Raw genomic sequence first — 14,976 nt, forward strand, 5'->3', positions numbered from 1 at the left:
TCATATGTTGATATTTTCTTCATAATCCCTGTATCACGAAGAGTTGTGCATCCAAAATTTCAATCAACTAAAAAGTGCCAAGAAGTGCCACCACTCTCAATTTTGAGTTTTATGGACAAAAAATATGGGAAAATAAATTCTTAGTATATCATAGATTCTAAATGTGTGTTCAAATTTGATTTTTAATTTTACGTAAACTATTCAAAAAGGAACTTTAATAATCTGACATTCTCACTTTTCGAGAATCTACATGTAATAACAAATATAATTTTCGTAAAAAGAAGCAAAAATAATTGAAAGGAAATAGCTAATTTTTGCCATTTCTTCAGAAATTTGGGCATATGAGTTAATGGAAGTTTCGTACGGAGACAATACTAAATTATTGATTAAAAAGAAGGGGAATGCGTGCAAACGCTAACACATGAAACCTCGTGAGAGGAAAACTTCAAATCGCAAAAAAAAAATCAAAATTTATTCTTTATATCATCAGAACGCAATGTTCCAATTAATAAGTTGCCATTCACTATTCGAAATAGACCGATTTCATTATAAATTCTTACGCTTCCCTTAATAAAGATATTCCGAATAGTCAACAATCGCTCATTGTTGATGAGTCACATATTAACCCTTCATCAACAAGCTATTACATTATAAATGCTTTAATAGATTTCTTAATAAATTCTCATTCTAAACATGATGAATTTTATAAATGATAATATATTTGCATTAATACTGTATGTCATAATTCTTTTATTAAAAATGGCTTAAATGATGAATTAAAATTCATAATTAATTATCTTTTATATATTGGATTTAATAAATAAACCAAGGTATGCATGCAAAATCAAGCATAATTGTATGTAAAATTTATGAAATTCTTTAAATACTTAAATTCGTTATTGATTTTTTAAAAAACTGAACAGCTATCCATGAGTAACATGGTATCTGTGTATGCCATATTACTTATATATACTATAATATTGGCACTATCTAGATTTCTTTACTTAGACCGAGTTAAAATTTCAATGGATTCTATGTATTTAAAGTATTTAATGCGTAATTTATTATATAAGCAACTACTGAATGCTTTTTCTTTTGCTTTTTTCACTATTTTGCATTTAACATGTGAATTTCATATCTAAATCTGGTGAAGCTGAGGGTAGTACAAGTCTGAGTTAGGTATTTACTATCACCTACTAGATTCATGTTTAACAGTTAAGTACCAAGCCATTTACTTCAATATACAGAGTGGAGGCACTTCTAAGTGCCAAAAATATCAATCTTATTAATTGAGCACAGAAAAGTCGTAACCAAAAAATTCTTTTGATAATATGTATTGCTTCGAGAATCTGGGTTCTATGATCGGGAATACTCTTGTCATTTTTAGACAAACCGTCAATAAATTCGCATAAAAATATTTACATATTTGTATCAAATTAATGAAAAAGATTTCGGAATTTTTCATTGTCTGGCAAAGGTGACATTCAATATGGAAAATAATGATATTTTAACGATAATCCTGACACAATTTTCCATGTTGACGTTTATTATCTCATTTATAAACCCTTATAATTTTGTTTGGCTCTATTTAAACAGTTTTTCACCAAATTATCAAAATACAATTACACGAACAGATTGGTTTTTCAATTTAGGATATTCAAAAATCAATTATTCGGTTACAAGAATCGATCCATCGCGATATCATAAAGGAAGATTAATCAAAGATGAAAATAATCTTCCAAGTTCATTTGTTCACAATATTTTTTTTCTCAAATCAATTGTATACATTGTTCGAGATGCATATTTATCTCCGCAACCAGCTATAAGAGATACCAGAATTAGAACTTTTTGTGAGGAAGATCCAAAACAACTGACACAAAAAACTACAGTCGGAACTTATGATGTCGGTGTATATTACACCCAAATTATATATCAATGGGGTCATTTAATCCATGATTTCTTTTGTGCGATGATGCACGTACCGCAGGAAGTGTATGACAAAGAATTTTACATTTGTACAAGTCCATCTGGTTATAACCTGATCACAGATTATCTCGAATACTTCAAAATGGATAAAAATGTCCATGTTTTAGATATTGATTTGAATACTCAACAAATTTTTGTCAAAAAGCTATATATTTTGTCAACATTACACTTTGCGCATGAGTATACTGTTGGAGGAATTATTAAACTCAGAGAATTAGTATTCAAAGTATTTAATTTGAAAGATGTGAAGCCATATAAGTATAGTATTATAAACAGACCAGGTATGTCAAGAAAAATTCATAATATTAATGAGCTTTTGGCTGCTCTTTCCAAAGAATGTCCTCCGAAATCCGAAAAGTGGCAAATAGAAGATTGGGACTTCAAAGATATCAATAAAACCGTTAAAACGTGGTCCACGTTAAAAGTTGTTTGTCATCCAAGTGGATCTGGATATTATAATTGCATCTTCATGCAGGAGAATACAGGATACCTCTCTATGATGTCCAAACAAAAAGATTACCCAAAATTTTCACTTAGCGGCGATTTCAAACATGTATATTGTTGGAATTACTCATTTTAACATGCAACATTACTTTATCGATCCAATTCCATGCGATATTCCAAGAATGGTAGCTGGCTGTAAAGTGTTGTTTGAACTTATGGAAAAAGGAACTTGTAGTGATTCACATTTCCAAATTCCGATTGATATCGAGCAAGCAAAAAATACTCCTGATATTGAGTTTTTTGAGCTTACTAAAATATTTAGAAGAACTGTTTTATAATTAATTATATTTTGTTTATTTTGTAAACATGTTAATTTTGTTTGTTCTTGTTTAAATCAAACGGCTTTTTATTCAGACTTTTCTGTTCTTTTCTACTTCAAATAGCGAAAAAGCTGAAATTTGCATCAATTCCAACATTTATTCATTATTACCGATATTTTTATGGTATGTAAACTGTCATACTTCTCCATACTAAATCAATAACTGATCACTTCATAGTATTTAAGCAAATTAATTGAATATTTTTAATAATACTATGTTTCAATTGATCAAACTCAGTATGTTATATATCATATGATGCTAACAACTATGCACTTATTTTATCTGAAAAATATCAATAACATAAAGATTTTCAATAAGATTTTTTAAAAAATCGTCGTTTTTCATTAAAAAAAATTTAAACTACGAAATATTGTATATTTAATACTTGTTATTTAAATTACATTTCGTTTTCCAATTCAATGATCTCAAATTTTTGAAATAAATTGAATGCGTTCATATGGTTTAACGATTCTTTTGAATTTTGTCACATTTCCTAGACCAGAAATACAACAAAATGAGTGAAGAATTGCCAACATACATTGATTTTCATGGTTTTAATGATTTTGCTTACTTCTTTCCTAAGCCTGAAATCATATGGACAATCGTAGGAACAGTTCTTTTGATTATTACAATTGTTTCATACATTCCACAACCAATAAAGATTATGCAGAAGAGATCCTCATATGGATTAGCTCCAGTATCTACATTCTTCTCTACCATATGTCTTTGGCTTATAGTTTTTAACGTCATTTGCCTTAAATGGGAAGATTTCGTTGCTCTCTTTCATCATCTCAATTTCAGATCATACGCAAGATTCCTAACATTCGCAAACTGCTTTTCCCAGTACTTTTTAATGTCTCAAGTCCCTTATTTAATTATGCTTTTTTATGATACAAATCTAAGACTTGGTCTCGATCAATCAGATATTAAAAAAGGTTGGAAACAATTCAGATCAGTTTCAATGATTGCTGTTCTTACTTATTCATCCTGTATTTTAATTTGGGGAATTATTGGAGTAACTTGTGGCTTTACATCTCATGCAATGGATTTACTAGGACATGCAGCTGGAATTGCCGGATTTATTATTGAAGTTTTGCAATTTTTGCCACAGATTTATAAAACATTTAAGATGAGGAGCAGCGGATCACTTTCTCTTCTCATGCTCGAAATACAAGCACCAGTTAACATTGCTAATGCCATGTTTATGTGCTTCGGAAACCATGAAAGTTGGACAACTTATGCAGCTTCACTTGCTGACGGATTTTGGGAATTTGTTTTGCTTGCAATGTGTCTTTACTTTAACAAGCTTCACAATATTTCTGATAAACCGCAGCCAGGACTTACACTTCAGGAATTGGAGTTGAAGGATGATGAATTGATCAAAAAGGCAGAAGAAAAGGATGAAAATGAAGATGTTGTTGATGACCCTAACTCTAATGCTGATGAAAACAAAGGAGACGGAATTACAGAAAATCTCCTTTAATTATTATTTATTTTATTAGATAATACTAACTACTATTAGCTATTTATATAAATATCTATCTTTATTTATGGATAATTCATTCATTTTAGAATTTTTCATTAAATTTGAACTTTTGAATTTGATGAAATGCCAATGTAATAAGGCATATCATGATTGTATTAGTCGAAAGTTCAAAATTGAATTTGAATTCATTCTTCTCTTTTCTAAAAGATTACAATCCCAATATTGGTTTTGAATAGTGGAACTAGATATGTGATGAAATTTTTCTTCTCGTTGAATTAAACTCAATTTTGATGTGTACAAGAAATACTTTTTGTGATTCACCTTGAACGATTTTATTCAAACATGCATGAATAAGTTCTTTATGTTTAATTGTAGTTTTTAATGCTATATGTTCTAGTACAGCAAGCTTAGTTTGCACTAGATGATTGGTAATTGGAGTTGATTGCATTATTTCATGAAAAATAGTAATTTTTATTAGTTCATATTAATTAATAATTAGATGCAAGATAGATCGTAGCATTAATGCAGAAAAATTTAATAATTAAAGAGATAGATGATATTGATAATAAAATCCTTCAAAAACATATGTACCAAACTTGCTATTTTCCAGAATTATGGATTGCGCTACTCATTAAATGGTTCTAAGTATATCCACTAAAAATGATAAGGTAGTCACAAAATCTAAGTAGAAGGGCTTTGAAATATTGAGGGGATTTGAAATTTTGGCTCTCAAAATTTACCCTTCCTCACTACTCGAATTCCGAGCCTCTCAATGAGTTTCCTCTCAATTTTGAATGGTTTATATTGACTTTTGAATACCTTTATTGAGAACAAAAAAATAAATATATTAAGATTCGTATAATATTGGCATTTTTCATAAAATGAAGGCCTAAAAAACAGGGCCATTCAAAAAATGAATTATTTTGGGGAGTAGTAGATCTAGCATCTGTGTAACAAATAATAAAGATTGGCCGTAAAAATTAGGCCTAATCTCTTTTTGGTAAAATTTTGGAAATTGATATCTCTTTATATTCGTCTGTCGTGAGGTACAGATAACAAGATGATGGAGTAAATGTTTTTGACATATTCACTTTTCACCATATTGGCCGAAATTAAGTATATTGTTGCTAATTTTTTGTTTTTTACCTTGTTTTTAGGGGCACTACTATTTATTCATCTTTGTATCATTTTTGTTGAGCTCGTATTGAAAAACAATCAATAAAATCCATGTTTTCATTTGAAATCTGATCAAGTTAAACGTGCATATAAGTTTCTCGCTGATATCGCTCAATTGCAAATTCATATATATGCAATTCAAAAAAATGAGAAAAATTTCGGATTGTCCAAATTGAAGGATATATTTTTTTTTCTTTAGCCAATAAATCAATATATTATATTGCATTCATTATCCAATGAGTAGTTACACATAATATTAGCATATAACACTCTTGCTGTTTACAAATACAAATTTTGATTTGATTATTTTGTTTAAAGCTATTCTATTTATAGTGATCTCTTATATAACATGTTGTATAAAATATCTATATTACTATTATTGTATTTCATGAATCTTTTTTCATTAATAAAATTTTATTGGAAAAATTTCAACTTTTCATTAATCTAAATTGACATCTGTGATGCTTCCTATTCTGTTACAACTATTAATGCTTACATTTAAATTCGAATTCAAAATTTCAAAATTTTTTAAATTGATCAATACAATGATTTTAATAATATATATTTGTTTGTGCTTTTAAATTTCTTAAGCTTTCAAAATTTAAGAGAATTGATAACTTAATACAATATGATCTTAATGATATACTAATTAATAATTCGCAAAATGTAAAAAAGTCTTCTCAAAACTAAATTCAATGCCTTTCAATCGAGATTTTGAGGCAACTTTATATCCAAAACTTTAGAAATAACTTATCCTTAAAATTTGTGGTAATAATACTATTTTGGCGTTCAAATTTCTTGGGATTAAATTGTGCCTTCAAAAAATTTGACATCATTATCTCAATTATTGAGAAGATTCTCAAAAATTTAAATTGGTCGAACATGTCGGCGTTTTGAATATTTCAGATTTATCCAATGCTATATGTTGACAGTCTCTTTAGTAACTTTTGTTCCATGTGTTAAAGTCCAAAATTAACAAATAAAGCTGTATTTCTTGAAAAATTGTTAAAAATTTTGATAGAAAAATACTTTATATGAAAGATATTATTGAAAAAAACAATAATAAAACCTCTATATCTCTAGCATCTATTTCTATTTCTTCTTGGTGAAGGAGGAACTGCTTTATCAGGTTCTTTAATTTCGAAAGGTAAACGATCTGTCGTGAATGAATTCTGGTATTTAATGCCTATCTTATGGCAAGAATTCTCAAATAGTCTTTTCGTGATACTATCCCTTTGCATTGATCTTTTTCTTGGAGTTAGCGGACGTGGTTCTAATTTTTCTTCCGCTTCACTTAATAATAAATTAAGTCTTGGTGTTGATTGCGTTTCTGCACGAGTCAGCTTCATCGAGCATGTTGTCCGAGTTTGAAATGATGGAAGTTCACTTGCACTTTTTGTAATAGTTGTTGGAATGAATTTAACTTCTTCTCGGTATATATATTGAAGTGGTGGATATGTATGTGCTTCAAATTGTCTCTGTCTGATAATTAAAACTCCTGATTGATTTCTTAGCTGATTACAATATCGCGATGCACTGAATACGGTATACAACTGATGACCATCACATTTCTCAACCCCGTTATCAATACATTGATGACCGCGAATAATAATTTCAACTGGAGAATTTTCCAAAAATTTCTTAGTGACATCTGTTCCGAACAAGGATCCCATTCCTCTAGGTGATGGATTAAATCCGAGTTCGTTTGGAGCTGGATCACTCCATAATAAATCTGATAGAACGCCGTCATCGAATTCATCGATTGGTCTCTGGATGGATTCTATCTGTGACAAGCTAGTGAAGCTATATCCTAAGCCACCATGTATTCCAAGCGCAAATTTATCAATAATGGCAGCCAATGGCAAAAAAGAGAAAGCCTGATTAAAAAGTTGAACAATGTCATCTTGAGCATAAACCATGAGCAGTTCATTGTAGAAATCCAAATCCGAGAAAATTTCGAAAAATTCATGGTTTCCTCTGATCATATAAACGTTTTTTGGGTATAAGACTTTGAGAGTAAAGAGAAGTATTACTGTTTCAGTGGAAAACTCACCACGATCAACATAGTCTCCAAGGAATAAATAATTTTTGAGTGGAGGTAATTTAAAGTTGTGGAGAATTCGAAATAGATCGAAGATATGGCCATGAAGATCGCCAACTATCACTGTATTGTCTGGAACGGTTAAAATGTTTGGTTCATTTTGAAAAATTTCCTTGACTTCTGTTAATAAATCTCGTAACAACTCGGGCATAACGAAAGGAAGTTTGAGGCTCCTTCCACGGCGGATTGGTTCGTCATAAGATGCATTAATGTATGGAAGGAAATTCTCTAAAATTACTCTAAAACGAGCTTTATTCTCGGTCTTCATTTTTTTGAAAAATTGAATTAATTCTTTTTAATGAAATTCAAGAAGTATAGAAATTTGATTTTAAGAATTTAATAAATATATTGGATATGTAACAAAATCTAAATTCATCGAATTCTGAGTGGGTAGCAAAACAATAAATTTAATTATAATGCCAAATATGAATTGTAATGATTTTATAAAAAGAATCTATTTGTTGAAACAACAATAATAAAGTATTCAATTTTTGATAAAGATTGGAATTATAATTAATATAATACTTTTGTTGCGGAATGTTTTTCGAGAATTTGACTTTTGTGAATTCAAAAATTTATTTAAAAATGTTGGTAAGAATTGATATGCTAATGATAAAAATTTCAAACGTATTTATAAAATGTCAGCTCCGATTCAATTTATGCGGCAATTTGAGAAAGGAAATTTTTAAGGATGAAAATTGAGACAACCAACTTTAAAAATCTGTATTCGAATATTAGTGAATATAAATGACGAAAACTTTTTCCTCTTAAAGTCAATTTTTCTTTGATTTGTAAATCATTTAAACTCAACCAGAGTGTTCATTAGCCTTCAAATAATTTGAATGTCAAATAATGTCGTCTCTTTTTCTTGTAATAATTAAATCTGTTAAGTGTATTGGTCAAATTAGTTTTTTCCACAGTCATATCTCCATTCAAAATTTTTTTCTTAGCCCATAATTCAATAGAATAGCTCGGAACTTCAATAGGTAATCTAACGCATGATGTGTATAGTATCCCAATTAATTTCGACTTAAGTTACGAGTAAAATATTTAATTATTGAATGTTGACAACGTATAATTGCAGTATTATGTTACTATACATGGTTTCATATTATATTATTTATTAATCGCGCCTGATATGTCGGATCTAAATTTTCGGCTATAATTCTTCAATGATATTCTTAACACAGTTAAATTCGAATAGGACATTGCTGTCACTATATTTTATATTGGTCATATCTATGTGCACTTTAAAAACGAATAAATCTTCTTTTCGAATTTTGAGCTATGAGATTCATGTTATTGAAGAAGTCCAAATATTTGTAGGGTAAGTTCATTTAATATAATAAGGGAGGAAAATAATTAGAGAAAAAAATGTAATGAATTTATGTAAGTGCAACAGAGTCTACAATTCTGAATTACTTATAATTTTGAGAACATACTCTGCTGATAACATCACACAAGAAGAAATATCACATATAACAAAGAAACATTTGATAAATTCATGAATATTGTTGACAAGCTTGGATACAAACGCGGATACATTCTATATTTAACTAATATCAACGATTGGAAAAAAATAATTCAGATGATTAAATTTACTAATAATTTTGTTTAAGTTGCCGAAAGCAATGAATCTTTGAGGTCAATTGAAACTATTTCTCTCTTTAATGCTAATATGCATCTATAAACTATGAGAGAAAGGTAAAGAACGATTGGCCAAATAACATGAATTGGAGCTGAAGGAGCGTAAGTGAATCCGACAGATTCGTAGACGTATCTGATGACCAATTTCGCATTCTTCACAATGCATAAAATGCAAAGTGCGATATCTGGCAAAACAGGAATAAATGAAGAGAATGAGAACTTGTAAGTCATAGACAAGGAAGCAGCAAGAACGCATGCAGGAGCTAATACGTACAAGTAGTAATGAAGGCAGTTTCTTTGTCCCTAAATTGCGTAATAGAATTTTCCGCCACATTCGTATCCCCACATCCAAATAAACCCTTTGTGGCCTTCTATCTCCAAGAATATGGCTGGGAGAACTAATGGCCAAAGCAAAGCAACCAATAATAAGCCTTTGATCCAAAATGAAAGTTTTTGGATTCTAAACCTTATGCTTAGTATCCATCCGAATAGTATAATGATAATAAGCTTGGTTGTGCTGATTTCTGTTTGAACTCCATTAAGAATATCCAAAAATTCTTCGGCGAATTTGGATTTCGGAAGTGGAAAGATGAAGAACAAAATAACAATGAACAATAAAATAGTTTGGAATATATACCTTTCATTGTTAACATCTTTGTACTCCGCTTCTAAGTACCAATCAGATTTCTCACCAATTGTAAAGTTTACGGTTTTTGTAATGGATCCGTTAAGTGAGATAGAGTATTGGCCTTGTTTTAAGTTGTTTTCGAGTTCGCAAAGGAAATGACCACTATTAAGCTTTTTACAAGTCATTTCTCCATTGAGATCGCCTGACACTGTGATCTTAGGCATCTTTGAATGCATGGAAAGTACTCTGACAGGTGTTCCGACCTCATTAAAAATTTGATGATTTGTTAATTGAGAAGTAGGAACTGGATTTGTGACATAAGCATATGGTGGTCTTGTTATATTAACTTGGTGATATACAAATCTATGATTGTCATATGTAAAACAGCCAATATAATTATGAGATTTTGAATCAACGGCAACAACTTCAAGAAGGTTCGGAAAATGCATTAATTTAGGCTTAGCAGGATGAAGGTGGCCAGACAGGAAGTAATGGACCTTTCCTGTTGTCATTAATTCTTGAAAATTCTTTCCACTTGAAGTTCTTTTGTGTGGAGGGAATAATTTGAGAGGATAATGGTCCATTACGATCACTTCATCTCCTTCCGGAACTTTTTCTATTATTTCCTCTAATTTATCCATTGTTTCTCGAGATGGACGAGGCCAGTAAACAAAAGGAGGATGCGCTGATGGATAAACGAAAGGATTAACACCTATAATGTGTATATTGTAGCCACCGTTGGTAGGAACGATCCTTTCTTGTAAATGGAACTGAGAAATATCTGATAAATTCGTTTTGATGGATTTGCGGAAGTTGTGACCGTCTGAATCGAATGAAAATACGCCAAATTCATCATGGTTGCCGGCAATTTCGAACCAAACATCTTTGTCAATGCCGGAAGTGATATTTCGATAAATTTCCCAATCTTTTGGTTGCTGACTGCCGTATTTTGGATAATCATTATATGGAAAGTCATCTACTAAATCTCCTGTTAAAATATTCATTGAGGGTTTAACTTTCTTGGAATATTCGACAGCTGATCGAAAAATTTGGTTGTTTGATTCTGCAACATGATTCACATGAACGTCTGAGTAATGTAATACAAAAATAGGTTCTTCCGATCTATTGAAAGGTTTAGTTGAATTTCTACTGTAGAATGGAGGAGTTTTTTGAGTATATTTAAATTGCAGAGGTATTAAGTAGATTCCGTAGACAATACCTACTGTTACATATGTAAAAATAATAGATAACCACCATCTGAAATTAGAATCTTTGATGATCATTTTTATTTTTTCTTTCAAAAAATTGTCAAATTTTAAATTCTGATTACAAATGAAAAACTTATGAATTAAATTCTATTATTCATATTGATGATTTTTTTTGAAAAAAAAAGAAATTTAGAATCAATAGTTTAGATTTTATGATGAAATACACTGTTTGCGAAAATTCCAGAATCATAAAGTATATCTATTTATAATGTATAGGCTGAATGAAATATATAACAAGGGTTTGATAGATATTTAATAAATTGAGATGTGATGATTTGATATTATTAAGTTCTATCCATTACTACAAGCTGACACACTGTTTAAAAATCGCCTGTGAAAAGTATTTTGCATAAAACTACTTTACATATCCAAAGAAAGTTTTGAATGTTCACATTCACTATGCAAGTAGATGGATTTTGATACTTGCCATTAGTTAATGTGAATGTTGCATCTGGAGAGTTTGAACCGCGTTGATCAACAACAATGAAAATAAGCTGATAGTCACCAGCATCAAGATGTGGAACTGTAGATTCAAACTCGAAGTCAATCCAGGTGCCCTGAGATGTTACAGTGTAGAATGGATTGAATGGAGCTGTTGGATCATCTGTTGGATACTTAACACTGAGTGTCAATGTATCACCAGAATCGAGATCTCTGAACTTGCCTGAAACAGTGATTACATCGTTGTAGTGAACAGTTGTTGATGTTGTAGTAAGCTGGATCTCTGGAGCATGAAGTTGGACATATTCAAAACGGAAGTCAAATTAAGCTGACTTGACACCGAACTCATCAGTTGCCCAGATGTGAAGAACATGGGTACCATAATTAAGGATGTTCTCTCTAAGAGCGAATGTCTTACGGAATGAAAGTTCGACATTGTAGCAGTCGATTTGAGAGTTGACAGAGAAAGCAAAGTCATCATCGAATTGGTATGAAATAACAGCATATGTATCATCCCAAAGCTTGCCTTGAACATCAACTGTACCACCTGTGTAATATGTGGAAGCAATATTGTTGGTGATTGTCAACCTTGGAGCCTGGTTAACAAGAAGTTGCTTTGTGAAGACGTTTGATTTATAACCAAAGCTATCTTCAGCCCAAACAGTCAAAGGATATGCTGAAACATTGGTTCCAAGTGTAACTTCAAATGAGCAAGAATCAGAGAAGCCATTTGATCCAGCTCTCCAACTCTTTACTGCAACATTGGTATATTCTCTTGTACCATCCGTGAAGTTGTAATAGAGTGTTGTTGTTTCATCAGCATCATAATCTTGGACATCTACAGTTACAGTGACCTTAGAGTTTGGATTGTAGTTCTCCTGGAATGGATTTGTAACATTAATGATTGGTGGATTCTTTAAGTTGTCACCAACACCAAGAAGAACACCAAATGTCAAACTCTCCAATGGAGAAAGCAGAGTCTGTATCTGTTAGAGGCTCCGATCTTGTATAGTTCTCCCAATAATGAAGGTAAGAACCTCCCCAACGGCCAAACCAAAAGTCATCAACATTTGTTACACCGTAACCTTCACGAGCCAAAAGGAGAGGTTATCGATTTTGTAATTTAATCGTCGTCGTTATCGATTTTGTAATTTAATCGTTATCGTCTTTTTCTAAACGTGCATTTTTACATTAAAAGCAATGCAACTCCAAAATTAATTGGTATTTAGACTTTAATTAGGTGCAGACAAACGAAATGCAGTCCAAATATTTTGGTGATATATGAATTACATAAATTTAGGGAAATTGAAATTATATCTTTTTAAATTTTTAGGAAAACAGATTTATAGAATTGTTTAAGTCATCAAAATAATGCAGACTTAGGTCAAATTTTCCAAATTTAATCATTTGCAAGACTTTCAAGCGACTTCAAAATGTCGAAATATAAGTCCAAAAATAAAATTACGATTACAGTCTATCCTCAATTATTATCACGCTAATTATTGAGTAACCCATGCGTTCGTATGTATGTAATACCTTTTAAAAAGGAGATGAGAGAGATAAACTACATTTACAATTTAAATCTGATGTATTTACTTGTTACATTTACAAATGTAAATGTTTCTCGTAATGTTTACATTTTGTAAGTATAACGAATAAAAATGACGCACTTTTTTACAAAGTCAAATTATGCGATACAACTTTACTTGTTACATTTACAAATGTAAATGTTTCTCGTAATGTTTACATTTTGTAAGTATAACGAATAAAAATGACGCACTTTTTTTACAAAGTCAAATTATTGTTCGATTTTTGCAGCTTGTAAACGATTAATTGTATAAAGCAATTGATATTAGCACGACATAACTGAATAATTCTAATATTGAAATCAAAAGCCCTTAAAATATCATGATATTTTAATTTCATAACAAATCTAGGAGACTATTTAATGAAAACATATCCGATGTGGGTTTTGTTGTATTATATAACTTGTTATTGACTTCTTAGCTTTCCAAATTTTTTTCGATAATGAGAAAACGAATGAAAAATCAACATTTGGTCCATTTAAAATTTGATTTAGGGATGCGACGGTTTTACGCCATGACCGTTTAAAAATAGAATAATACGCCATTTTTGGGGCCGAATGGCGGCTACTTCGTACCCGCCATTCGGCCGAATAACAAAACAATACAAAATTATCGCCGTCCTTTTTTTTTCTTTCTTTCTTTCTCTTTTTTTTCTCTCTCTTTCGAGTGTGGGACAAACTATCCAGTGTCACTTTTTTATTAACCTTATTTTAAAAAATTAATAAAATAATAATAAAAAATTATTTGAATCTTTTACATTAATTGTTTCTTTTTTAAAAGTACCTTTAAAGTACAATAAACAAGATTTGAATCTATTGATCCTTGTTGCAAACTTGAATATATTGCTTCAAGCATTTTTGAGAGTAGCCCATGCTAGCTTTTATCTCTTCTTGGATACCAAACTGGAGGAGCTCCATAGTGTTGAATATCACAGGCTCCATACAACAAATTGAATAAGGTATTTCAAAATTTGAAGGAAATGGTCCATCATTGAATGTAGTGGCCGGGAATTGAATGACATACAGATAGTTTGAGGAAATTTGTTATAAATTATAATATAATTGAAGAATTAATTATCAAAACAAGTCTAAGAGCCATTTGTCAGATTTTCCCGAAATGCAAGGTTAAGATTTTAGCAGCGACTAACTTTGAGTGTACATATATAATTGTTATACTGAGTACTTTCTATCTGTGTTACTTATTTGAGTCTAAGAGCCATTTGTCAGATTTTCCCGAAATGCAAGGTTAAGATTTTAGCAGCGACTAACTTTGAGTGTACATATATAATTGTTATACTGAGTACTTTCTATCTGTGTTACTTATTTGAGTCTAAGAGCCATTTGTCAGATTTTCCCGAAATGCAAGGTTAAGATTTTAGCAGCGACTAACTTTGAGTGTACATATATAATTGTTATACTGAGTACTTTCTATCTGTGTTACTTATTTGAGTCTAAGAGCCATTTGTCAGATTTTCCCGAAATGCAAGGTTAAGATTTTAGCAGCGACTAACTTTGAGTGTACATATATAATTGTTATACTGAGTACTTTCTATCTGTGTTACTTATTTGAGTCTAAGAGTCATTTCTACCATAGAACTAGATATTGTCTCTCATTAAATATATATAACTGTAAACTGCTTAATTCATTTATCTATTTAGATAAAATTATATTTATATAAGATTTCATGTTATTATTTCATCTTTATTATTTTTTTTATTCCTTTGAAAAGTGACACTGGATAGTTTGTCCCTTTCTCCTCTCTTTCTTTTCTCTTTCCTCTTTTTACTCCTCTTTCTCTTTTCATCATTAAACGTAGAAAGATATATTAATATT

General features: G+C 30.5%; 5 protein-coding genes across 5 annotated transcripts, besides 3 other annotated features; 1 reads left to right on the top strand and 4 right to left on the bottom strand.

Moving 5' to 3' along the window:
* Positions 1–3,318: 3,318 nt before the first annotated feature.
* On the top strand, positions 3,319–4,358 carry TVAGG3_0100050 (PQ loop repeat-containing protein; the record flags this gene model as incomplete). Its single annotated transcript, XM_001318363.1, has 1 exon — positions 3,325–4,293. The coding sequence occupies one exon, from the start codon at positions 3,325–3,327 to the stop codon at positions 4,291–4,293; it is 969 nt and encodes a 322-aa protein (XP_001318398.1).
* Positions 4,359–5,940: 1,582 nt separating this feature from the next.
* On the bottom strand, positions 5,941–7,906 carry TVAGG3_0100060 (phosphoprotein phosphatase protein; the record flags this gene model as incomplete). Its single annotated transcript, XM_001318364.1, has 1 exon — positions 6,552–7,841. One exon carries the CDS (start codon positions 7,839–7,841, stop codon positions 6,552–6,554), a length of 1,290 nt encoding a protein of 429 aa, XP_001318399.1.
* A 1,281-nt stretch (positions 7,907–9,187) lies between these two features.
* TVAGG3_0100070 (calcineurin-like phosphoesterase family) lies at positions 9,188–9,451 on the bottom strand (the record flags this gene model as incomplete). Its single annotated transcript, XM_001318365.1, has 1 exon — positions 9,188–9,451. The coding sequence occupies one exon, from the start codon at positions 9,449–9,451 to the stop codon at positions 9,188–9,190; it is 264 nt and encodes an 87-aa protein (XP_001318400.1).
* A 72-nt stretch (positions 9,452–9,523) lies between these two features.
* Positions 9,524–10,852, bottom strand: TVAGG3_0100080 (calcineurin-like phosphoesterase family; the record flags this gene model as incomplete). The annotated part of the gene is made up of 1 exon (XM_001318366.1): positions 9,524–10,852. One exon carries the CDS (start codon positions 10,850–10,852, stop codon positions 9,524–9,526), a length of 1,329 nt encoding a protein of 442 aa, XP_001318401.1.
* A 940-nt stretch (positions 10,853–11,792) lies between these two features.
* On the bottom strand, positions 11,793–12,092 carry TVAGG3_0100090 (uncharacterized protein; the record flags this gene model as incomplete). The annotated part of the gene is made up of 1 exon (XM_001318367.2): positions 11,793–12,092. The coding sequence occupies one exon, from the start codon at positions 12,090–12,092 to the stop codon at positions 11,793–11,795; it is 300 nt and encodes a 99-aa protein (XP_001318402.1).
* Positions 12,093–12,663: 571 nt separating this feature from the next.
* Positions 12,664–12,744: a terminal%2Cinverted (terminal inverted repeat of MuDR-N2_TV transposon ID:TVAGG3_0100100).
* Positions 12,664–12,870: a mobile genetic element.
* Positions 12,871–13,807: 937 nt separating this feature from the next.
* Positions 13,808–14,899: a mobile genetic element.
* Between the last annotated feature and the right edge of the window lie 77 nt (positions 14,900–14,976).

This window comes from Trichomonas vaginalis, chromosome IV (assembly GCF_026262505.1).
Source record: "Trichomonas vaginalis G3 chromosome IV, whole genome shotgun sequence".
NCBI classification, from domain to species: domain Eukaryota; phylum Parabasalia; order Trichomonadida; family Trichomonadidae; genus Trichomonas; species Trichomonas vaginalis.